General features: G+C 39.7%; 1 protein-coding gene across 5 annotated transcripts in view; it reads left to right on the top strand.

Annotated features, from left to right (window-relative positions):
- The first annotated feature begins 16,857 nt into the window (after nucleotides 1–16,857).
- Nucleotides 16,858–27,244, top strand: part of cntnap1 (contactin associated protein 1) — a 1,152,571-nt gene continuing 1,142,184 nt past the window's right edge. For 4 of the 5 annotated variants that reach the window (XM_041173305.1, XM_041173307.1, XM_041173308.1 and 1 more), the window contains exons 1-5: nucleotides 16,858–16,984; nucleotides 21,307–21,408; nucleotides 22,146–22,339; nucleotides 22,770–22,917; nucleotides 25,507–25,710. In XM_041173305.1, coding sequence (XP_041029239.1) covers nucleotides 16,906–16,984; nucleotides 21,307–21,408; nucleotides 22,146–22,339; nucleotides 22,770–22,917; nucleotides 25,507–25,710 — 727 coding nt within the window. In that variant the 5' untranslated portion in view covers nucleotides 16,858–16,905. The remainder of the gene's footprint in view (nucleotides 16,985–21,306; nucleotides 21,409–22,145; nucleotides 22,340–22,769; nucleotides 22,918–25,506; nucleotides 25,711–27,244) is intronic. The other variant, XM_041173306.1, reaches the window with a different exon arrangement.

Genomic DNA, 27,244 nt, shown 5'->3' on the forward strand with positions numbered 1-27,244 from the left:
GATCACTGTTATGATTACAGATCACTGACACACATTACAGATCACCATTTTAATTACAGATATCTGTCACAGATTACAGATCATTGTTATAATTACAGATCACTGTCACAGATTACAGATCCCTGTTATAATTACAGATCACTGACACAGTTTACAGATCACCTTCACAGATTACAGATCAGTGTTATAATTACAGATCACTGACACAGATTACTGATCACTGTTATAATTACAGATCACTGACACAGATTATAGATCACTGTTATAATTACAGATCACTGACACACATTACAGATCACCATTTTAATTACAGATATCTGTCACAGATTACAGATCACTGTTATAATTACACATAACTGTCACAGATTACAGATCACTGTTATAATTACACATAACTGTCACAGATTACAGATCACTGTTATAATTACAAATCACTGTCACAGAATACAGATCACGGTTACAGATTACAGATCACTGCCACAGATTACAGATCACTGTCACAGATTACAGATCAGTGTTATAATTACAGATCACTGCCACAGATTACAGATCACTGTTATAATTACGGATCACTGACACAGATTATAGATCACCATTATAATTACAGATCACTGACACAGATTACTGATCACTGTTAGAATTACAGATCATTGATACAGATTACAGATCACTGACACAGATTACAGATCACTGACACAGATTACAGCTCACCATTATAATTACAGATCACTGACACAGATTACAGATCACTGTTACAATTATGGATCACTGTCACAGATTACAGATCACTGTTTCAATTACAGATCACTGTTATAATTACAGATCACTGACACAGATTACAGGTCACTGTCACAGATTACTGATCACTGTCACCAATTACAGTTCACCGTTATAATTACAGATTACTGTTATAATTGCAGATCACCATTATAATTACAGATCACTGTCATAGATTACAGATCACTGTTTTAATTACATATCACAGTCACAGATTACAGATCACTGTTGTAATTGCAGATCACTGACACAAATTAGAGATCACCATTATAATTACAGATCATTGACACAGATTAAAGATTACTGTCACAGATTACAGATCACTGTTATAATAACACATCACTGTCAGATTACAGATCACAATTATAATTAGAGATCACTGACACAGATTACAGATCAGTTATAATTACAGATCACTGTCACAGATTACAGATCACCAGTATAAAAAGAGATCACCATTATATTTACAGATCACTGTCACAGATTGCAGATCACTGTTATAATTACAGATCACTGTCATAGATTACAGATCACTGTTTTAATTACATATCACAGTCACAGATTACAGATCATTGTTATAATTACAGATCACTATACAGATTACAGATCACTGTTATAATTACAGATCATTGACACAGTTTACAGATCACCTTCACAGATTACAGATCACTGTTATAATTACAGATCACTGACACAGATTACTGATCACTGTTATAATTACAGATCACTGACACAGATTATAGATCACTGTTATAATTACAGATCACTGACACACCTTACAGATCACCATTTTAATTACAGATATCTGTCACAGATTACAGATCATTGTTATAATTACAAATCACTGTCACAGATTACAGGTCACTGTTTTAATTACAGATCACTGTCACTGATTACAGATCACCATTATACTTACAGATCACTGACACAGATTAAAGATCACTGTAATAATTACAGATCACTGTCACAGATTACAGATCATTGTTATAATTACAGATCACTGACACAGATTACAGATCACCATTATAATTACAGATCACTGTCACAGATTACAGATCACTGTTATATTTACAGATCACTGTTATAATTACAGATCACTGTCACAGATTACAGATCACTGTTATAATTACAGATCTCCAGTATAATTACAGATCACTGACAGATTACTGATCACTGTTATAATTACAGATCACTGACACAGATCACAGATCACTGTTATAATTACAGATCACTGACACAGATTACAGATCACCATTTTAATTACAGATATCTGTCACAGATTACAGATCATTGTTATAATTACAAATCACTGTCACAGATTACAGGTCACTGTTATAATTACAGATCACTGTCACAGATTACAGATCACCATTATACTTACAGATCACTGACACAGATTAAAGATCACTGTAATAATTACAGATCACTGACACAGATTACAGATCACCATTATAATTACAGATCACTGTCACAGATTACAGATCACTGTTATATTTACAGATCACTGTTATAATTACAGATCACTAACACAGATTACAGATCACTGTTATAATTACAGATCTCCAGTATAATTGCAGATCACTGTTATAATTGCGGATCACTGTCACAAATTACATATCACTGTTTCAATTACAGATCACTGTTATAATTACAGATCACTGACACAGATTACAGATCACTGTCACAGGTTACTGATCACTGTCACCAATTACAGTTCACCATTATAATTACAGATTACTGTTATAATTGCAGATCACCATTATAATTACAGATCACTGTCATAGATTACAGATCACTGTTATAATTACAGATCACTCTCCCAGATTACCGATCACTGTTATAAATATAGGTCACTGTCACAGATTACAGGTCACTTTTATAATTACAGATCACTGTCATAGATTACAGAACACTGTTTTAATTACATATCACAGTCACAGATAACAGATCATTGTTATAATTACAGATCACTATACAGATTACAGATCACTGTTAGAATTACAGATCACAGATCACTGTTATAATTACAGTTCACTGACACAAATTACAGATCACCATTATAATTACAGGTTACTGTCACAGATTACAGATCACTGTTATAATTACAGATCACTATACAGATTACACATCACTGTTATAATTACAGATTACTGTTATAATTACAGGTCACTGTCACAGATTACAGATCACTGTTATAATTACAGATCACTTTCACAGATTTCAGATCAATGTTATAATTACAGATCAGTGTCACAGATTACAGATTAGTGTTATAATTACAGATCTCCAGTATAATTACAGATCACTGTCACAGATTACAGATCACTGTTATAATTACAGATCACTGACACAGATTACAGATCACTGTCACACATTACAGATCATTGTTATAATTACAGAACACTGTCACAGATTACAGATCACTGTTATAATTACACATCACTGTCACAGATTACAGATCACTGTTATAATTACAAATCACTGTCACAGATTACAGATCAGTCACAGATTACAGATCACTGTTATAATTACAAATCACTGTCACAGATTACAGATCACTGTCACAGATTACAGATCAGTGTTATAATTACAGACCACTGCCACAGATTACAGATCACTGTTATAATTACGGATCACTGACACATATTATAGATCACCATTATAATTACAGATCACTGACACAGATTACAGATCACTTTTATAATTAGAGATCACTGTCACAGATTACAGATCACTGACACAGATTACAGATCACTGTCACAGATTACAGATCACTGTTATAGATTACAGATCACTGTCACAGATTACAGATCACTGACACAGATTACAGATCACTGACACAGATTACAGCTCACCATTATAATTACAGATCACTGACACAGATTACAGATCACTGTTACAATTACGGATCACTGTCACAGATTACAGATCATTGTTTCAATTACAGATCACTGTTATAATTACAGATCACTGACACAGATTACAGGTCACTGTCACAGATTACTGATCACTGTCACCAATTACAGTTCACCGTTATAATTACAGATTACTGTTATAATTGCAGATCACCATTATAATTACAGATCACTGTCATAGATTACAGATCACTGTTATAATTACAGATCATTCTCCCAGATTACCGATCACTGTTATAAATACAGATCACTGTCACAGATTACAGATCACTGTTATAATTACAGATCACTGTCATAGATTACAGATCACTGTTTTAATTACATATCACAGTCACAGATTACAGATCACTGTTATCATAACACATCACTGTCAGATTACAGATCACAATTATAATTAGAGATCACTGACACAGATTACAGATCACTGTTATAATTACAGATCACTGTCACAGATTACAGATCACCAGTATAAAAAGAGATCACCATTATATTTACAGATCACTGTCACAGATTACAGATCACTGTTATAATTACAGATCACTGTCATAGATTACAGATCACTGTTTTAATTACATATCACAGTCACAGATTACAGATCATTGTTATAGTTATAGATCACTATACAGATTACAGATCACTATTATAATTACAGATCACTGACACAGTTTACAGATCACCTTCACAGATTACAGATCACTGTTATAATTACAGATCACTGACACAGATTACTGATCACTGTTATAATTACAGATCACTGACACAGATTATAGATCACTGTTATAATTACAGATCACTGACACACATTACAAATCACCATTTTAATTACAGATATCTGTCACAGATTACAGATCATTGTTATAATTACAAATCACTGTCACAGATTACAGGTCACTCTTATAATTACAGATCACTGTCACAGATTACAGATCACCATTATACTTACAGATCACTGACACAGATTAAAGATCACTGTAATAATTACAGATCACTGTCACAGATTACAGATCATTGTTATAATTACAGATCACTGACACAGATTACAGATCACCATTATAATTACAGATCACTGTCACAGATTACAGATCACTGTTATATTTACAGATCACTGTTATAATTACAGATCACTAACACAGATTACAGATCACTGTTATAATTACAGATCTCCTGTATAATTACAGATCAATTTTATAATTGCAGATCACTGTCACAAATTACAGATCACTGTTTCAATTACAGATCACTGTTATAATTACAGATCACTGACACAGATTACAGATCACTGTCACAGATTACTGATCACTGTCACCAATTACAGTTCACCGTTATAATTACAGGTCACTGTTATAATTACAGATCACTGTCACAGATTACAGGTCACTGTTATAATTACAGATCACTGTCACAGATTACAGATCACCATTATACTTACAGATCACTGACACAGAGTAAAGATCACTGTAATAATTACAGATCACTGTCACAAATTACAGATGACTGTTATAATTACAGATCATTGTCACAGATTACAGATCATTGTTATAATTACAGATCACTGACACAGATTACAGATCACCATTATAATTACAGATCACTGTCACAGATTACAGATCACTGTTATATTTACAGATCACTGTTATAATTACAGATTACTGTTATAATTGCAGATCACCATTATAATTACAGATCACTGTCATAGATTACAGATCACTGTTATAATTACAGATCACTGTCATAGATTACAGATCACTGTTTTAATTACATATCACAGTCACAGATTACATATCATTGTTATAATTACAGATCACTATACAGCTTACACATCACTGTTATAATTACAGATTACTGTTATAATTACAGGTCACTGTCACAGATTACAGATCACTGTTATAATTACAGATCACTTTCACAGATTTCAGATCAATGTTATAATTACAGATCACTGTCACAGATTACAGATTACTGTCATAATTACAGATCTCCAGTATAATTACAGATCACTGTCACAGATTACAGATCACTGTTATAATTACAGATCACTGACACAGATTACAGATCACTGTCACAGATTACAGATCATTGTTATAATTACAGATCACTGTCACAGATTACAGATCACTGTTATAATTACACATCACTGTCACAGATTACAGATCACTGTTATAATTACAAATCACTGTCACAGATTACAGATCACTGTCACAGATTACAGCTCACTGTTATAATTACAAATCACTGTCATAGATTACAGATCACTGTCACAGATGACAGATCAGTGTTATAATTACAGATCACTGCCACAGATTACAGATCACTGTTATAATTACAGATCACTGACACAGATTATAGATCACCATTATAATTACAGATCACTGACACAGATTACAGATCACTTTTATAATTAGAGATCACTGTCACAAATTACAGATCACTGACACAGATTACAGATCACTGTCACAGATTACAGATCACTGTTATAGATTACAGATCACTGTCACAGATTACAGATCACTGTTATAATTACAGATCACTGACACAGGTTATAGCTCCCCATTATAATTACAGCTCACTGACACAGATTACAGATCACTGTTACAATTACGGATCACTGTCACAGATTACAGATGACTGTCACAGATTACAGATCACTGACACAGATTGCTGATCACCATTATAATTACAGATCACTGACACAGATTACAGATCACTGTTATATTTACAGATCACTGTCACAGATTACTGATCACCAGTACAATTACAGATCACTGTCACAGATTACAGATTACTGTTATAATTACAGATTTCCAGTATAATTACAGATCTCTGTCACAGATTACAGATCACTGTTATAATTACAGATCACTGTCACAGATTTCAGATCACTGTTTTAAATACAGATCACTGTCACTGATTACAGATTACTGTTATAATTACAGATCTCCAGTATAATTACAGATCACTGTCACAGATTACAGATGCATATTATTATTACAGATCACTGACACAGATTACATATCACTGTCACAGATGACAGATCACTGTTATAATTACAGATCACTGTCCCAGATTGCAGATCACTGTCACAGATTACATATCATGGTTATAATTACAGATCACTGCCACTGATTACAGATCACTGTTATAATTACAGATCACTGACACAGATTACAGATCACCATTATAGTTACAGATCACTGACACAGATTACAGATCACTGTTATAATTCGAGATCACTTTCACAGATTACAGATCACTGCCAAAGTTTACAGATCACTGTCAAAGATTACAGATCACTGTTACAATTACAGATCACTGTCACAGATTACAGATCACTGTTATAATTACAGATCACTGACACAGAGTACAGATCATTGTTATAATTACAGATCACTGTTACAATTACAGATCACTGTCACAGATTACAGATCACTGTTATAATTACAGATCACTGACACAGATTACTGATCACTGTTAGAATTACAGATCATTGATACAGATTACAGATCACCATTATAATTACAGATCACTGACACAGATTACAGATCATTGTTATAATTACAGATCACTGATACAGATTACAGATGATTGTTATAATTACAGATCACTGACACAGAGTACAGATCACTGTTATAATTACAGATCACTGACACAGATTACAGATCACTGTCACAGATTACAGATCATTGTTATAATCACAGATCACTGCCACAGATTACAGATCACTGTTATAATTACGGATCACTGACACAGATTATAGATCACCATTATAATTACAGATCACTGGCACAGATTACAGATCACTTTTATAATTAGAGATCACTGTCACAAATTACAGATCACTGACACAGATTACAGATCACTGTCACAGATTACAGATCACTGTTATAGATTACAGATCACTGTCACAGATTACATATCACTGACACAGATTACAGATCACTGCCACAGATTACAGCTCACCATTATAATTACAGATCACTGACACAGATTACAGATCACTGTTACAATTACGGATCACTGTCACAGATTACAGATCATTGTTTCAATTACAGATCACTGTTATAATTACAGATCACTGACACAGATTACGGGTCACTGTCACAGATTACTGATCACTGTCACCAATTACAGTTCACCGTTATAATTACAGATTACTGTTATAATTGCAGATCACCATTATAATTACAGATCACTGTCATAGATTACAGATCACTGTTATAATTACAGATCATTCTCCCAGATTACCGATCACTGTTATAAATACAGATCACTGTCACAGATTACAGATCACTGTTATAATTACAGATCACTGTCATAGATTACAGATCACTGTTTTAATTACGTATCACAGTCACAGATTACAGATCACTGTTGTAATTGCAGATCACTGACACAAATTAGAGTTCACCATTGTAATTACAGATCATTGACACAGATTAAAGATTACTGTCACAGATTACAGATCACTGTTATCATAACACATCACTGTCAGATTACAGATCACAATTATAATTAGAGATCACTGACACAGATTACAGATCACTGTTATAATTACAGATCACTGTCACAGATTACAGATCACCAGTATAAAAAGATCACCATTATATTTACAGATCACTGTCACAGATTACAGATCACTGTTATAATTACAGATCACTGTCATAGATTACAGATCACTGTTTTAATTACATATCACAGTCACAGATTACAGATCATTGTTATAATTACAGATCACTATACAGATTACAGATCACTGTTATAATTACAGATCACTGACACAGTTTAAAGATCAGCTTCACAGATTACTGATCACTGTTATAATTACAGATCACTGACACAGATTATAGATCACTGTTATGATTACAGATCACTGACACACATTACAGATCACCATTTTAATTACAGATATCTGTCACAGATTACAGATCATTGTTATAATTACAGATCACTGTCACAGATTACAGATCCCTGTTATAATTACAGATCACTGACACAGTTTACAGATCACCTTCACAGATTACAGATCAGTGTTATAATTACAGATCACTGACACAGATTACTGATCACTGTTATATTTACAGATCACTGACACAGATTATAGATCACTGTTATGATTACAGATCACTGACACACATTACAGATCACCATTTTAATTACAGATATCTGTCACAGATTACAGATCATTGTTATAATTACAGATCACTGTCACAGATTACAGATCACTGTTATAATTACACATAACTGTCACAGATTACAGATCACTGTTATAATTACTAATCACTGTCACAGAATACAGATCACGGTCACAGATTACAGATCACTGTCACAGATTACAGATCACTGTCACAGATTACAGATCAGTGTTATAATTACAGATCACTGCCACAGATTACAGATCACTGTTATAATTACGGATCACTGACACAGATTATAGATCACCATTATAATTACATATCACTGACACAGATTACAGATCACTTTTATAATTAGAGATCACTGTCACAGATTACAGATCACTGACACAGATTACAGATCACTGACACAGATTACAGCTCACCATTATAATTACAGATCACTGACACAGATTACAGATCACTGTTACAATTATGGATCACTGTCACAGATTACAGATCACTGTTTCAATTACAGATCACTGTTATAATTACAGATCACTGACACAGATTACAGGTCACTGTCACAGATTACTGATCACTGTCACCAATTACAGTTCACCGTTATAATTACAGATTACTGTTATAATTGCAGATCACCATTATAATTACAGATCACTGTCATAGATTACAGATCACTGTTTTAATTACATATCACAGTCACAGATTACAGATCACTGTTGTAATTGCAGATCACTGACACAAATTAGAGATCACCATTATAATTACAGATCATTGACACAGATTAAAGATTACTGTCACAGATTACAGATCACTGTTATAATAACACATCACTGTCAGATTACAGATCACAATTATAATTAGAGATCACTGACACAGATTACAGATCAGTTATAATTACAGATCACTGTCACAGATTACAGATCACCAGTATAAAAAGAGATCACCATTATATTTACAGATCACTGTCACAGATTGCAGATCACTGTTATAATTACAGATCACTGTCATAGATTACAGATCACTGTTTTAATTACATATCACAGTCACAGATTACAGATCATTGTTATAATTACAGATCACTATACAGATTACAGATCACTGTTATAATTACAGATCATTGACACAGTTTACAGATCACCTTCACAGATTACAGATCACTGTTATAATTACAGATCACTGACACAGATTACTGATCACTGTTATAATTACAGATCACTGACACAGATTATAGATCACTGTTATAATTACAGATCACTGACACACCTTACAGATCACCATTTTAATTACAGATATCTGTCACAGATTACAGATCATTGTTATAATTACAAATCACTGTCACAGATTACAGGTCACTGTTTTAATTACAGATCACTGTCACTGATTACAGATCACCATTATACTTACAGATCACTGACACAGATTAAAGATCACTGTAATAATTACAGATCACTGTCACAGATTACAGATCATTGTTATAATTACAGATCACTGACACAGATTACAGATCACCATTATAATTACAGATCACTGTCACAGATTACAGATCACTGTTATATTTACAGATCACTGTTATAATTACAGATCACTGTCACAGATTACAGATCACTGTTATAATTACAGATCTCCAGTATAATTACAGATCACTGACAGATTACTGATCACTGTTATAATTACAGATCACTGACACAGATCACAGATCACTGTTATAATTACAGATCACTGACACAGATTACAGATCACCATTTTAATTACAGATATCTGTCACAGATTACAGATCATTGTTATAATTACAAATCACTGTCACAGATTACAGGTCACTGTTATAATTACAGATCACTGTCACAGATTACAGATCACCATTATACTTACAGATCACTGACACAGATTAAAGATCACTGTAATAATTACAGATCACTGACACAGATTACAGATCACCATTATAATTACAGATCACTGTCACAGATTACAGATCACTGTTATATTTACAGATCACTGTTATAATTACAGATCACTAACACAGATTACAGATCACTGTTATAATTACAGATCTCCAGTATAATTGCAGATCACTGTTATAATTGCGGATCACTGTCACAAATTACATATCACTGTTTCAATTACAGATCACTGTTATAATTACAGATCACTGACACAGATTACAGATCACTGTCACAGGTTACTGATCACTGTCACCAATTACAGTTCACCATTATAATTACAGATTACTGTTATAATTGCAGATCACCATTATAATTACAGATCACTGTCATAGATTACAGATCACTGTTATAATTACAGATCACTCTCCCAGATTACCGATCACTGTTATAAATATAGGTCACTGTCACAGATTACAGGTCACTTTTATAATTACAGATCACTGTCATAGATTACAGAACACTGTTTTAATTACATATCACAGTCACAGATAACAGATCATTGTTATAATTACAGATCACTATACAGATTACAGATCACTGTTAGAATTACAGATCACAGATCACTGTTATAATTACAGTTCACTGACACAAATTACAGATCACCATTATAATTACAGGTTACTGTCACAGATTACAGATCACTGTTATAATTACAGATCACTATACAGATTACACATCACTGTTATAATTACAGATTACTGTTATAATTACAGGTCACTGTCACAGATTACAGATCACTGTTATAATTACAGATCACTTTCACAGATTTCAGATCAATGTTATAATTACAGATCAGTGTCACAGATTACAGATTAGTGTTATAATTACAGATCTCCAGTATAATTACAGATCACTGTCACAGATTACAGATCACTGTTATAATTACAGATCACTGACACAGATTACAGATCACTGTCACACATTACAGATCATTGTTATAATTACAGAACACTGTCACAGATTACAGATCACTGTTATAATTACACATCACTGTCACAGATTACAGATCACTGTTATAATTACAAATCACTGTCACAGATTACAGATCAGTCACAGATTACAGATCACTGTTATAATTACAAATCACTGTCACAGATTACAGATCACTGTCACAGATTACAGATCAGTGTTATAATTACAGACCACTGCCACAGATTACAGATCACTGTTATAATTACGGATCACTGACACATATTATAGATCACCATTATAATTACAGATCACTGACACAGATTACAGATCACTTTTATAATTAGAGATCACTGTCACAGATTACAGATCACTGACACAGATTACAGATCACTGTCACAGATTACAGATCACTGTTATAGATTACAGATCACTGTCACAGATTACAGATCACTGACACAGATTACAGATCACTGACACAGATTACAGCTCACCATTATAATTACAGATCACTGACACAGATTACAGATCACTGTTACAATTACGGATCACTGTCACAGATTACAGATCATTGTTTCAATTACAGATCACTGTTATAATTACAGATCACTGACACAGATTACAGGTCACTGTCACAGATTACTGATCACTGTCACCAATTACAGTTCACCGTTATAATTACAGATTACTGTTATAATTGCAGATCACCATTATAATTACAGATCACTGTCATAGATTACAGATCACTGTTATAATTACAGATCATTCTCCCAGATTACCGATCACTGTTATAAATACAGATCACTGTCACAGATTACAGATCACTGTTATAATTACAGATCACTGTCATAGATTACAGATCACTGTTTTAATTACATATCACAGTCACAGATTACAGATCACTGTTATCATAACACATCACTGTCAGATTACAGATCACAATTATAATTAGAGATCACTGACACAGATTACAGATCACTGTTATAATTACAGATCACTGTCACAGATTACAGATCACCAGTATAAAAAGAGATCACCATTATATTTACAGATCACTGTCACAGATTACAGATCACTGTTATAATTACAGATCACTGTCATAGATTACAGATCACTGTTTTAATTACATATCACAGTCACAGATTACAGATCATTGTTATAGTTATAGATCACTATACAGATTACAGATCACTATTATAATTACAGATCACTGACACAGTTTACAGATCACCTTCACAGATTACAGATCACTGTTATAATTACAGATCACTGACACAGATTACTGATCACTGTTATAATTACAGATCACTGACACAGATTATAGATCACTGTTATAATTACAGATCACTGACACACATTACAAATCACCATTTTAATTACAGATATCTGTCACAGATTACAGATCATTGTTATAATTACAAATCACTGTCACAGATTACAGGTCACTCTTATAATTACAGATCACTGTCACAGATTACAGATCACCATTATACTTACAGATCACTGACACAGATTAAAGATCACTGTAATAATTACAGATCACTGTCACAGATTACAGATCATTGTTATAATTACAGATCACTGACACAGATTACAGATCACCATTATAATTACAGATCACTGTCACAGATTACAGATCACTGTTATATTTACAGATCACTGTTATAATTACAGATCACTAACACAGATTACAGATCACTGTTATAATTACAGATCTCCTGTATAATTACAGATCAATTTTATAATTGCAGATCACTGTCACAAATTACAGATCACTGTTTCAATTACAGATCACTGTTATAATTACAGATCACTGACACAGATTACAGATCACTGTCACAGATTACTGATCACTGTCACCAATTACAGTTCACCGTTATAATTACAGGTCACTGTTATAATTACAGATCACTGTCACAGATTACAGGTCACTGTTATAATTACAGATCACTGTCACAGATTACAGATCACCATTATACTTACAGATCACTGACACAGAGTAAAGATCACTGTAGTAATTACAGATCACTGTCACAAATTACAGATGACTGTTATAATTACAGATCATTGTCACAGATTACAGATCATTGTTATAATTACAGATCACTGACACAGATTACAGATCACCATTATAATTACAGATCACTGTCACAGATTACAGATCACTGTTATATTTACAGATCACTGTTATAATTACAGATCACTAACACAGATTACAGATCACTGTCAGAGATTACAGATCACTGCTATAATTACAGATCTCCTGTATAATTACAGATCACTGTTATAATTGCAGATCACTGTCACAAATTACAGATCACTGTTTCAATTACAGATCACTGTTATAATTACAGATCACTGACACAGATTACAGATCACTGTCACAGATTACTGATCACTGTCACCAATTACAGTTCACCGTTATAATTACAGATTACTGTTATAATTGCAGATCACCATTATAATTACAGATCACTGTCATAGATTACAGATCACTGTTATAATTACAGATCACTGTCATAGATTACAGATCACTGTTTTAATTACATATCACAGTCACAGATTACAGATCATTGTTATAATTACAGATCACTATACAGCTTACACATCACTGTTATAATTACAGATTACTGTTATAATTAGAGGTCACTGTCACAGATTACACATCACTGTTATAATTACAGATCACTGTCACAGATTTCAGATCAATGTTATAATTACAGATCACTGTCACAGATTACAGACTACTGTTAAAATTACAGATCTCCAGTATAATTACAGATCATTGTCACAGATTACAGATCACTGTTATAATTACAGATCACTGACACAGGTTACAGATCACTGACACAGATTACAGATCATTGTTATAATTACAGATCACTGTCACAGATTACAGATCACTGTTATAATTACACATCACTGTCACAGATTACAGATCACTGTTATAATTACAAATCACTGTCACAGATTACAGATCACGGTCACAGATTACAGATCACTGTTATAATTACAAAATACTGTCACAGATTACAGATCACTGTCAAAGCTTACAGATCAGTGTTATAATTACAGATCACTGCCACAGATTACAGATCACTGTTATAATTACAGATCACTGACACAGATTATAGATCACCATTATAATTACAGATCACTGACACAGATTACAGATCACTTTTATAATTAGAGATCACTGTCACAGATTACAGATCACTGACACAGATAACAGATCACTGTCACAGATTACAGATACTGTTATAATTACAGATCACTGTCACAGATTACAGATCACTGTTATAATTACAGATCACTGACACAGGTTATAGCTCCCCATTATAATTACAGCTCACTGACACAGATTACAGATCACTGTTACAATTACGGATCACTGTCACAGATTACAGATGACTGTCACAGATTACAGATCACTGACACAGATTGCTGATCACCATTATAATTACAGATCACTGACACAGATTACAGATCACTGTTATATTTACAGATCACTGTCACAGATTACTGATCACCAGTACAATTACAGATCACTGCGACAGATTACAGATTACTGTTATAATTACAGATTTCCAGTATAATTACAGATCTCTGTCACAGATTACAGATCACTGTTATAATTACAGATCACTGTCACAGATTTCAGATCACTGTTTTAAATACAGATCACTGTCACTGATTACAGATTACTGTTATAATTACAGATCTCCAGTATAATTACAGATCACTGTCACAGATTACAGATGCATATTATTATTACAGATCACTGACACAGATTACAGATCACTGTCACAGATGACAGATCACTGTTATAATTACAGATCACTGTCCCAGATTGCAGATCACTGTCACAGATTACAGATCACGGTTATAATTACAGATCACTGCCACTGATTACAGATCACTGTTATAATTACAGATCACTGACACAGATTACAGATCACCATTATAGTTACAGATCACTGACACAGATTACAGATCACTGTTATAATTCGAGATCACTTTCACAGATTACAGATCACTGCCAAAGTTTACAGATCACTGTCAAAGATTACAGATCACTGTTACAATTACAGATCACTGTCACAGATTACAGATCACTGTTATAATTACAGATCACTGACACAGAGTACAGATCATTGTTATAATTACAGATCACTGTTACAATTACAGATCACTGTCACAGATTACAGATCACTGTTATAATTACAGATCACTGACACAGATTACTGATCACTGTTAGAATTACAGATCATTGATACAGATTACAGATCACCATTATAATTACAGATCACTGACACAGATTACAGATCATTGTTATAATTACAGATCACTGATACAGATTACAGATGATTGTTATAATTACAGATCACTGACACAGAGTACAGATCATTGTTATAATTACAGATCACTGACACAGAGTACAGATCATTGTTATAATTACAGATCACTGACACAGATTACTGATCACTGTTAGAATTACAGATCACTGATACAGATTACAGATCACCATTATAATTACAGATCACTGTTATAATTACAGATCACTGTTATAATTACAGATCACTGTCACAGATTACAGATCACTGTTATAATTACAGATCACTGTCGCAGGTTTCAGATCAATGTTATAATTACAGATCACTGTCACAGATTACAGATTACTGTTATAATTACAGATCTCCAGTATAATTACAGATCACTGACACAGATTACAGATCACTGTTATAATTGCAGATCACTGACACAGATTACAGATCACCATTATAATTACAGATCACTGACACAGATTACAGATCATTGTTATAATTACAGATCACTGACACAGATTGCAGATCACCATTATAATTACAGATCACTGATGCAGATTACAGATCATTGTTATAATTACAGATCACTGACACAGATTGCAGATCACCATTATAATTACAGATCACTGATGCAGATTACAGATCATTGTTATAATTACAGATCACTGTTACTGTTACTGGTGACTGGTGATTATTGGTGACTGTTGGACACTTGTAGACGCCTCTGTTGATCTAATTGCGGGAAGGGAGCAGCCCCGCCGCAGCCGCAGTCCCGGGGCCGTCCTGAGTCCGCAGCCGGCCCGGTGGGAGGGGAAAAGCTGCGTCACTCACTGCAGCATCCCCGCCCCGGAGCGGGAGCGGAGCGGAGCCGCAGAACCGCAGCGGCCGGAGCCGGGACACTGGGACAATGCAGCGCAGCAGCCCCGGTGCCGCATTCCCGCTGCTCCTCCCGCTTCTCCTGGTGACCGTCAGCTCCCGCTCAATCGGTAAGGAGCGGGATCGGGATCAGGTTCGGGATCGGGAGCGGGTTTTGGAGGTGGAGCGGGATCGGGATCAGGATCAGGATCGGGTTTGGGAGGTGGAGCGGGATCGGGATCAGGATCAGGATCGGGTTCGGGAGCGGGATGGGGAGCGGGATCGGGATCGGGATCTCTCCTGGTTTGAGCGAGGATTCGGGGAATGTCTGACCCGCCCGCTCGGAGATGACCCGATGGTAACAGGCGAGGAGCGAATCCACCGGGATCCACCGGCCAATCAGATGCGGATCCACTATGATCCACTGGGGAGCGGGTCCGGCGCTGCTGGGGGTTCCCGGGTCTGCAGCAAATCTGCCGCCTGTATGGCCCTGGGATAGAGTCAGGGCCCGGGGGCCGGGGTCTGTGGTCCGGGGTCTGGGGTCTGGGGGCCGGGGTCTGGGGTCTGGGGGCCGGGGTCTGGAGTCCGGGGGCCGGGGTCCGGGGTCTGGGGGCCGGGGGCCGGCGTCTGTGGTCCGGGGTCTGGGGTCCGGGGTCTGGGGTCCGGGGGCCGGGGTCTGTGGTCCGGGGTCTGGGGGCCTAGGTCTGGGGGCCGGGGGCCGGGGTCCGGGGTCTGGGGGCCGGGGTCCGGGGTCTGGGGTCCGGGGGCCGGGGTCTGTGGTCCGGGGTCTGTAGTCCGGGGTCTGGGGGCCGGGGTCTGGGGTCTGGGGGCCGGGGTCTGTGGTCCGGGGTCTGTAGTCCGGGGTCTGGGGGCCGGGGTCCGGGGTCTGGGGGCCGGGGTCCGGGGTCTGGGGTCCGGGGGCCGGGGTCTGTGGTCCGGGGTCTGTAGTCCGGGGTCTGGGGGCCGGGGTCTGGGGTCTGGGGTCCGGGGTCTGGGGGCCGGGGTCCGGGGTCTGTAGTCCGGGGTCTGGGGGCCGGGGTCTGGGGTCTGGGGGCCGGGGTCCGGGGTCCGGGGTCTGGGGTCCGGGGTCTGTGTTCCGGGGTCTGGGGTCTGGGGGCCGGGGTCTGTGGTCCGGCGTCTGGGGGCCGGGGTCTGGGGGGAGGTGGATACAGAGGATTTAGCCGAATGAGAGCCGGGAAAAGCTGCTTCAGCTCTTGGGAGAGGCTGGGATTGTTCTCCTTGGAGCAGAGAAGGTTGGAAAGAGATTTCAAAGAGGAATTGAAAATCAGGATGTGTTTTGATAGAATAAATAAGGAGAAACTGGCAGGACCGACCTAACCAGAGAATCACAGGTTTAAGGTGATTGGCAGAAATAAATTATTTTTTTTACTTGAGCTCTTGTGATCAGGAACACACTGCCCGGAAAAAACAGAATAGGAGCAGGGGTAGACCACCCGGCCAGACACAGGGCAGGGGCAAACCATCCGGCCAGACACAGGGCAGGGGTAGACCGTCCGGCCAGACACAGGGCAGGGACAAACCATCCGGCCAGACACAGGGCAGGGGTAGACCGTCCGGCCAGACACAGGGCAGGGGCAAACCGTCCGGCCAGACACGGGGCAGGGGCAAACTGTCTGGACCGTCATTGGGCAGGGGCAGAGCGTCTAGGCCGTCATTGGGCAGAGGCAGACTGTCTGGACCGTCATTGGGCAGGGGCAGAGCGTCTGGGCCGTCATTGGGCAGAGGTAGACCGTCTGGGTCATCGAGTCTGCTCCGCCATTCGATGCAGCCATGGCTGATCCTGGGCAGAGAAGCAGAATCAATGTGAACTTTTAAAAGGAAATTAGATAACTAATTAAAGAGAAATAATTCATAGCACTAGGAGGAAAGAGCAGGGGAGTGTGGGACTAATTGGATAGCTCTTTCAAAGAGCCAGCACTGGCATGATGGGTTGAATGGCCTCCTTTGGTGGGTGGGGGGGGTGCGCGGTGGGACGTTGGGGAGTGGGAGTGTGCAGTGGGTGGGATGTAGGGTTGTTGGGAGCGTGTGCAGTGGGAGGGGGGGTTTGAGGCTGTGCAGAGTGGGTGGAGGTGTTGGGGAGTTCAGGGGATTGGGGATATTGGGGGGTGTCAGAATGTTTATCTCAAGACCTGCTGAATGTAATATTTTTTTGTCTCCATTTCTGGGATGCTGCAATGGGTGGGGGGGTGGGGGAGGGGAGGAGGGGTTTGTGCAGGGGGTGACTGGAGGAGGGGGGGAACTAGAGGCTTTTGGGGAGATGCGAAGTGTCATTGGGAGGGAGTAACTGGAGGTCTGATTGGGATATGGGGTTTGGTGAAACATGTAAACTGACTTTAGCTGATGGATTTTTCAAGGTCCAGAAAAGTTGGTTACATTTAAAATCAACATTATGAGGCACTCAGCCTCGTAATATTGAAAAGACCAACCTGTCTCCTGTAAATGTTTACATGCTGCCACTGCCCCACCCCTGCCATTCAAATCAGAAGTGGATAGACTGGAGGCGGACTTCAGATTTTTTACATTTATACTCCCCACCCAACCCAAACTAACCGGTTTCTCAGGGTAGAATATTCTCAGTCCAGATTCAGGGAATTATAAGGCACTAAGTTGGTATATTATACAGACTGTAAATAATCCTAGCACAAAGAAAGATGGTTCTGGTTGTTGGAGGTCAGTCATCTCTGCTCCAGGACATCACTGCAGGAGTTCCTCAGGGTAGTGTCCTTGGCCCACCCATCTTCAACTGCTTTACCAATGACCTTCCCTCCATCATAAAGTCAGAAGTGGGGATGTTCACTGATGATTACACAGTGTTTATCATCAGTATCCTCAAATACTAAAGCAGTCCATGTCTAAATGCAGCAAGAACTGGACAATATCCAGGCTTGGGCTGACAAGTAGCAAGTAACATTCACGCCACTCAAGTGTCAGGCAATGACCATCTCCAACAAGAGAGAATCCAACCATCGCCCCTTGACATTCAATGGCATTACCATCACTGAATCCCTCACTATCAATGTCCTGGGAGCTACCATTGACCAGAAACTGAACCGGACTAGCTATATAAATCCTGTAGCTACAAGAGCAGGTCAGAGGCTAGGAATCCTGTGATGAGTAACTTACCTTCTGACTCTCCAAAGCCTGTCCACCATTTACAAGTCAGGAGTGTGATGGAATACTCCCCATTTGCCTGGATGAGTGCAGCTCCCGCAACACTGAAGAAGCTCGACATCGTCCAGGACAAATCAGCCCGTTTGATTGGCACCACATCCACAAACATTCACTCCCTCCACCACTGATGTACAGTAACAGCAGTGTGTACCATCTACAAGATGCATTTTAGGAATTCACCAAGGCTCCTTTGACAGCGCCTCCCAAATCCACGACCACCACCACCTAGAAGGAAAAGGCCAGCAGATAAATGGGAACACAACCACCTAGAAGTTTCCCCTCCAAGTCACTTACCATCCTGACCTGAAAATATATTGCCGTTCCTTCACTGTCGCTGGGTCAAAATCCTGGAACTCCCTCCCTAACAGCACTGTGGGTGTACCTACACCACATGGACTGCAGCAGTTCAAGAAGGCAGCTCACCACCACCTTCTCAAGGGCAACTAGGGATGGGCAATAAATACTGGCCCAGCCAATGAAGCCCACATCCTGTGAATGAATGAAAAAAAGCCATTTCTGCTCATTGGTTTTTGGAGTTGTGCATTTCTGGTGCGAATTCCTCCCACTCACAAGCATCCCTCCCATTGGACTGGGAAATACTACTATTGGCTGCCTTGGCCCCGCCTGCTGAACTGAGGTCTGCAGCTTTACCTGGAAAAACTCAGCAGGTCTGGCAGCATCGGCGGAGAAAAAAAGAGTTGACGTTTCGAGTCCTCTGTTGAAGGGTCATGAGGACTCGAAACGTCAACTCTTTTCTTCTCCGCTGATGCTGCCAGACCTGCTGAGTTTTTCCAGATAATTCTGTTTTTGTTTTGGATTTCCAGCATCCGCAGTTTTTTGTTTTTATATCTGAGGTCTGCAGCTGTTGGCTGCCCTGGTCCCACCCATTGGCCCAGGAGCTGCTGATATTGGCTGCCTGGGCCCCTCCCACCAGACAGGGACTTGCTGGTATTGGTTGCCTTGGCCCTGCCCATTGTTATGGGAGATGCTGGTATTGGCTGCCTCGGCCCCGCCCATTGGCCTGGTAGGATGCTGCTATTGGCTGCCCTGGTCCCGCCCTCAGGCCTGGGAGCTGCTGGTATTGTTATATTAAGGAATTACATCAGTTTGCCCGGTCATAATGTTTTATTTAGGGTGCGGTGGCTGAGGGAGAATTTTGACAAAACTGAGGTCAGGATTAGAGTTCTTAATTTTTAGCTAGATAGTCAAAATCTGAAATTGTTGTAAAACAAAAACGTGTAAATTTTGTTCTTTCTTCCAGAACGATGTAACGAGGCTCTGGTGGAACAAGAATACTCAAGCGCATTGACAGCTTCCTCCTATTACTCATATTCCTACTCACCTGGCTATGGAAAATTGTACAGTAAGGTCAAAATTCATGTCATGTACAGGCAAAGTTAGGGCAAGAGTGTGGATGGGAGAGGGGGTGGGGAAGAGCAGGTGGTGGAGAGGCATGAGGGGTAAGGATGGTAGGATGGGGCGAGGAAGGAGCAGTGCTGTGGTAGAAGGAATGGAGGGGTAATGGTGGTTGAGATGGGGGAGGGGTAGTGTGTGAGAGGAAGATGAGGCAGTGGGGGAGAGGAGGTTGGGGGTTGGTGCATGGGGTATTAGCAGGAGGGTGAAGAAGTGGGTGGAGAAAGGGGAAGGTGATAGGCAGGAGGGGAGTTCAGGAAGAGAGGATGTGGGAGTGGGGTGTAGGCTTGATGGGCTTGGGAAGGGGGTTGGTGGGTAAGTGTGGCTGAGGGATGTGGTGTGATGAAGGGTGGTTAAAAGGTTAGGAGTGAAGCAGTGAGGGGGAAGAGGGCTGGGTGCACCCCATGTTTACTCAAATCCTCCCATCGACCATGGAAGTCAATCCTGTCAAGTAGTAATAACATTGAGTGACTTTACACTCTCCGAGCTCCTGGACTAATGCCCGTGTTGAGGGGGTTGCAGTTCAGAGATGTTCATTCTGTCTCCAGTACAAGTTATGGGGAAATGAGCCCAAGGTTTAGTCCAGTTCTCCTCCTCCACACCGCCGCCAGCAACCCCCCCCCCCCCACCCCGGTTTGGGTGGCTGTGGTCACTGCCTCACTTGCTACCATTGTTTTTATTTTTCAGCAGGAGGAGGCTGGTCCCCACAGCTTTCAGACCGACTCCCCTGGTTGCAGATTAACCTGTCCCAGAGATCGAAAATCACTGCAATCGCAACACAAGGAACTTACAATTCTTATGATTGGGTGACCAAGTATCTCTTCCTGTATGGTGACCGAGCAGACAACTGGAAACCTTTCTATCAACAGGGACATAACTGGGTATGTCTGGCACTTGCAAATAGACCTCTTAGACAGACTGAAAAATGTCCAGAATCCAGAAAATATTTTCAAGGACTTTGTCCTTGGATCTTCAGTTCATGTATACATCTCATCAACTGAATAAGTTATATTGATCAGAATGTAGTGATATCCTTAGTAACTGAGCCCTATTGAACTGAGAAGTGATTTACACATCGTCCAATAAACTTATTGTGAGTGAGTGAGTCTGAGTGAGTGTGTGAGTGTAACTTCATTGAAAGTGAGGATATGTGGAGACTTGATAAACATTTCTCACTGTAATATTGCACGTGAAAAATACCCCAATTCTAAATACCCCAACCTCTGTGCCTCCCCAACCGTCTGTCTGTCCTCTGACCTCCCCCCACCCCTTTGTCTCCAACCCTGTGGAATAATGACACTTTTGTTAAAGACATTTGCAGGAAACCGGAATTCTGATGATGTGGTTCGACATGAGCTCTGGCGGCCGGTTCTCGCACGTTCTGTCCGCTTCGTGGCAATCAGCTGGAGGCCGGGTCATTACGTTGGGCTCCGTGTCGAAGTCTACGGCTGCCATTACGGCAAGTACCAATACTGCCATAATGTAAAATCAAAAATACTGCAGATGCTGGAAATCTGAAGTAAAAATAAAAAATGCTGAAAAAACTCAGCAGTTCTGGCAGCTTCTGTGGAGAGAGTAACAGAGTTTCAAGTCCGTATCACTCTTCCTCAGAGACTGTTCAATAAGTTAGAACCAAGCAGGTTTGTGTAATCTGATTTGTAGAGATTGGTTCCTTCAGTTGATGAAGAACTAATTTTGTGAGATTGCAACAGAATAATTCAATGTTACAAGGGATCACAGCAATTTATAAACATTATAGCATCAAAGTAGCAGAGTCAGGTAGGATACCTTCAGCGCATCTTGCTCACTTAACCACAGTATTCCTTTGGTGCATGTCTCATAGCCTTGAATCCCATTTGTTAACCAGAATCTGTTAAATTCCTTATTTAACCCACTAAAGGTTTCAGGACAATAATCTCCCCTAAAGGTCATCGACCTGAAATACTAATTCTGTTCCTCAACCATCTTTCCCCTAATTTCTGGGACTGGCTGTGTAAATTGAACCAAATTAATGTCTGAATTTTGTTATAAATTGGATTGAAACATCTTGCAAAGTTTTTGAAATTGTAGGAATTGTAACCTCAATTTATATTGTACATCAGTGGGATTACATAGGATATGCGGCACAGAAACAGGCCATTCAGCCCATCCAGTCCACGATGGTGTTTCTGCTCCTCCTGAGCATCCTCCCATCTTTCCTCATCTAATTCTACCATTGTAACCCTTTATTCCCTCTTCCTCAAATGCTTGCCTGGATTTCCCAAAAATACTTCACCTACTCCCTGTGGCAGCGAGTTCCACATTCTCGTCTGGGTAAAGATGTCTTTTCTAAATTCCCGATTGGATTTCTTGGTGACTATCTTATATCGACGGCCTCTAGTTCTGCTCTTCCCCACAAGTGGAAACATTCTTTCTGTACACAATCTATCAAAGCCAGGAAATAGAAGGGAGGGAGGAACTCAAGAAAATCACAATCACCAGGGAAGTGGTACTTAACAAATTGTTAGAACAGCGGCTGACAAGTCCCCGGGTCCTGATGGATTTCATCCTAGGATCCTAAAAGAAGTAGTTAGTGAGATAGTTGATGCGTTGGTTTTAATTTTCCAAAATTCACTAGATTTAGGAAAGATTCGATTAGATTGGAATAGCTAATGTAACTCCTATATTCAGAGAGGGAGGGAGATAGAAAACAGGAAACTGCAGGCCAGTTAGCTTAACATCTGTCATAGGGAAAATGTTTGCTATTATCAGAGACATTATAGCAGGGCACATAGATAAATTCAAGGTAATCAAGGTTTTGTGCGAGGGAAATCATGTTAAACCAATTTATTTGAGTTCTTTGGGGAAGTCACATGTGCTGTGGATAAAGTGGAACCGGTGGATGTGCCATTTTTGGATTTCATGAAGGCATTTGATAAGGTGCCACCTCATAGGTTGTTGTGGAAAATAAAAGCTCATGGTGTGGGGGGAACATTGGCATGGATAGAAGATTGGCTGGCTAACAGGAAACAGAGAATTGGCATAAATGAGTCATTTTCTGGTTGGCAAGATGTAACAAGTGGTGGGATTAGTGCTGGGGCCTCAACTTTATACAATTTTATATAAATGGCTTGGATGAATGGACAGAAGGTATGGTTGCTAAATTTGTTGATGACACAGATATGTAGGAAAGTAAACTGTGAAGAGAACATATGGAGGCTGCAAAGAAATAAATAGTAGTCATTTGTTCAGACAGAACTTGAGTGTTGCTGAAAAAGAGACATTTTTTGTCGAAGCTTTTTGTCTTGCACTCATCAGGACAATTCGCAAGAAAATACCAATGTCAGGGGAAAGAACATATGCTGTATGAGAAGAGAATGCTGATTGGTTGGCAAGTGTTAGAGGCGTTGCCATTGTTTGAAATTTAAGCCAAGCAGCTTGACTCTGATTGGTCAAGACATTTCCCGCCCCACCCATTGAATAACGGAGCAGGTTCGAGGGGCCGAGTGGCCTCCTCCTCCTCCTAATTCATATTCTCGCACATATCATTTTATTGCTGTCAGCCAATCTGATTCTTTCAGTTAGTGTAACTGAGAGCAAATTCAGTATGCAAGACTTTGCTACATTCCAACAGTCACTGGATGTTAAAGCTTCCAAATGGACAATAAAGCACAATGTAAGTGCTTTTCTTTCCTTCCTGTCTTCTTGCACCACCCAACCCCACCCCCTCCCCCTCCCTAACCCCACCCCCTCCCCAAACTCACCCCCTCCCCAACCCCACCCCCTCCCCAACCCCCCTAACCCCAACCCCACCCCCTCCCCAACCCCCTCCCCAACCCCCCTAACCCCAACCCCACCCCCTCCCCAACCCCCACTCTAACCTCTCCCCAACTTCACCCCCTCCCCAACCCCACACCCTCCCCCACCCCCTCCCCAACCCCACCCCCTACCCCTCCCCAACCCCACCCCCTCCCCAACCCCACCCTGGTGCTGATTTGAAATGACTGCTATTTCTGTATTTCTGGGCTTTGGCTGTGGTTAATATTGATAACTTTTATTCCATTTTTAGATTCTGACGTGGTCTCTTTCGATGGGAACAGTTCACTGAGCTACCGATTCCAGGACAGAAATACTCGCACGCTCTTTGACTCCATCTCATTCAACTTCAAAACCATAGCTCAGGACGGACTTCTCTTACACAGCGAGGGCGAAGAGGGAGATTATATCACTGTGGAGCTGCAGGGAGCAAAACTGCTGTTTCACATTAATTTAGGTATTTAATCTGGGGAAGTGCACCATTTAACAGGCTCCTCACTGGGGCTAGTAGCCAGTATTGACTGAGTCCACTCATTGAAATCAGACAAGCAGAGCAGAGAGAAACCTGAATCAAAGCACATTGCGAATTACAGACCCTATTACTGGACCTCAGGATCACTGCCAATTATAGACTCTTGTGTTGGACCTGAGGAATGCTACTAATTTATGGACCCAGTGTAAGGTCATATCATGGTTATGTTACTGGATTAGTAATTGAAAGGCATAGACTAATGACCTGGAGGCATGAGCTCATTTCCACCACAGCAGCTGGGGAATTCAGTTAATCAAATAAACCTGGAACAAAAGGTGAGAATCAGTAACAGTATCAGTGACAGTATCACCATCATTATCAGTAACAGCAACAGTATCAGTGTCAGCATCAGTAACAGTGCAGCATTAGTATCAGCAACAGCATTAGCATCCGTATGAGAACAGCGTTTCTGTGGCCATAGATGTGACTCCAGGATGGTTTGTTGCCTCCCTGGTCCACGGGTCAAAGATGTCACGGAGTGGTTGCAGGACATTCTTCTGGGGGAGGGTGATCAGTTAGAGGTCGTGGTCCACATGGTTCCAATGACTTAGATAGGAAGGGGGATGTGGTCCTGCAATCAGAATTTAGGGAGCTAGGTAAAAATTTAGCAAGCAGGACCTCAAATGTAGTAATCTCTGGATTACTCCCAGTGCCACGTGCCAGTGAGTACAGAAATAGGAGGATAAGGCAGATGAATGCATGGCTGGAAAGATGGTGCAGGAGGGAGGGCTTTAGATTCCTGGGACCCTGGGACTGGCTCTGGGGGAGATGGCACCTGTACAAGCCGGACGGGTTGCACCTGAACAGAGCTGGGACCGAGTTCCTTGCAGGGCGTTTTGCTAGTGCTGTTGGGAGGGCTTTAAATTAACTCGGCAGGGGTTTGGGAACCAAGAGAAAATATTCGAGAGGAATACCGGGAGCACAAAATACTGGGAGGGACAGATAGCTCGAATACAGAGAATATTAAGTTAACAGGTGGAGCTGGAGCAAGGAAGAAAGTAATGAAGTTTAAAACAGGGTTACTATGTATGTATGTGAATGCACGGCGCATAGTAAATAAGATTGGGAAGTTACAGGCGCAGATTGCCATGTGGAAATATGATGTTGTGGTGATAACAGAGACCTGGCTGAAGAAAGGGCAGGACTGGGTGTTAAATATTCCCGGGTACAAGGTGTTCAGAAAAGATAAGGGAAGGTGGAGTGGTATTGGTTAAGAAGGGCATTGCAGTACTGGAGAAAGAGGATGTCCCAGAGGGTTCAAGGGCAGAATCAATTTGGCTAGAGCTAAGGAACAAAAAGGGTGCAGTTACATTGCTTGGTGTAGTCTATAGACCACCAAATAATGAGAAGGACATAGAGGAACAAATCTGCAGGGTAATTACAGAGTAGATGGAAACATTATAGAGTAGGTATAATGGGTGACTTTAATTACCCAAATATAGACTGGGACAGCGGCAGT

Source organism: Carcharodon carcharias, chromosome 23 (genome assembly GCF_017639515.1).
Source record: "Carcharodon carcharias isolate sCarCar2 chromosome 23, sCarCar2.pri, whole genome shotgun sequence".
NCBI classification, from domain to species: Eukaryota; Metazoa; Chordata; class Chondrichthyes; order Lamniformes; family Lamnidae; genus Carcharodon; species Carcharodon carcharias.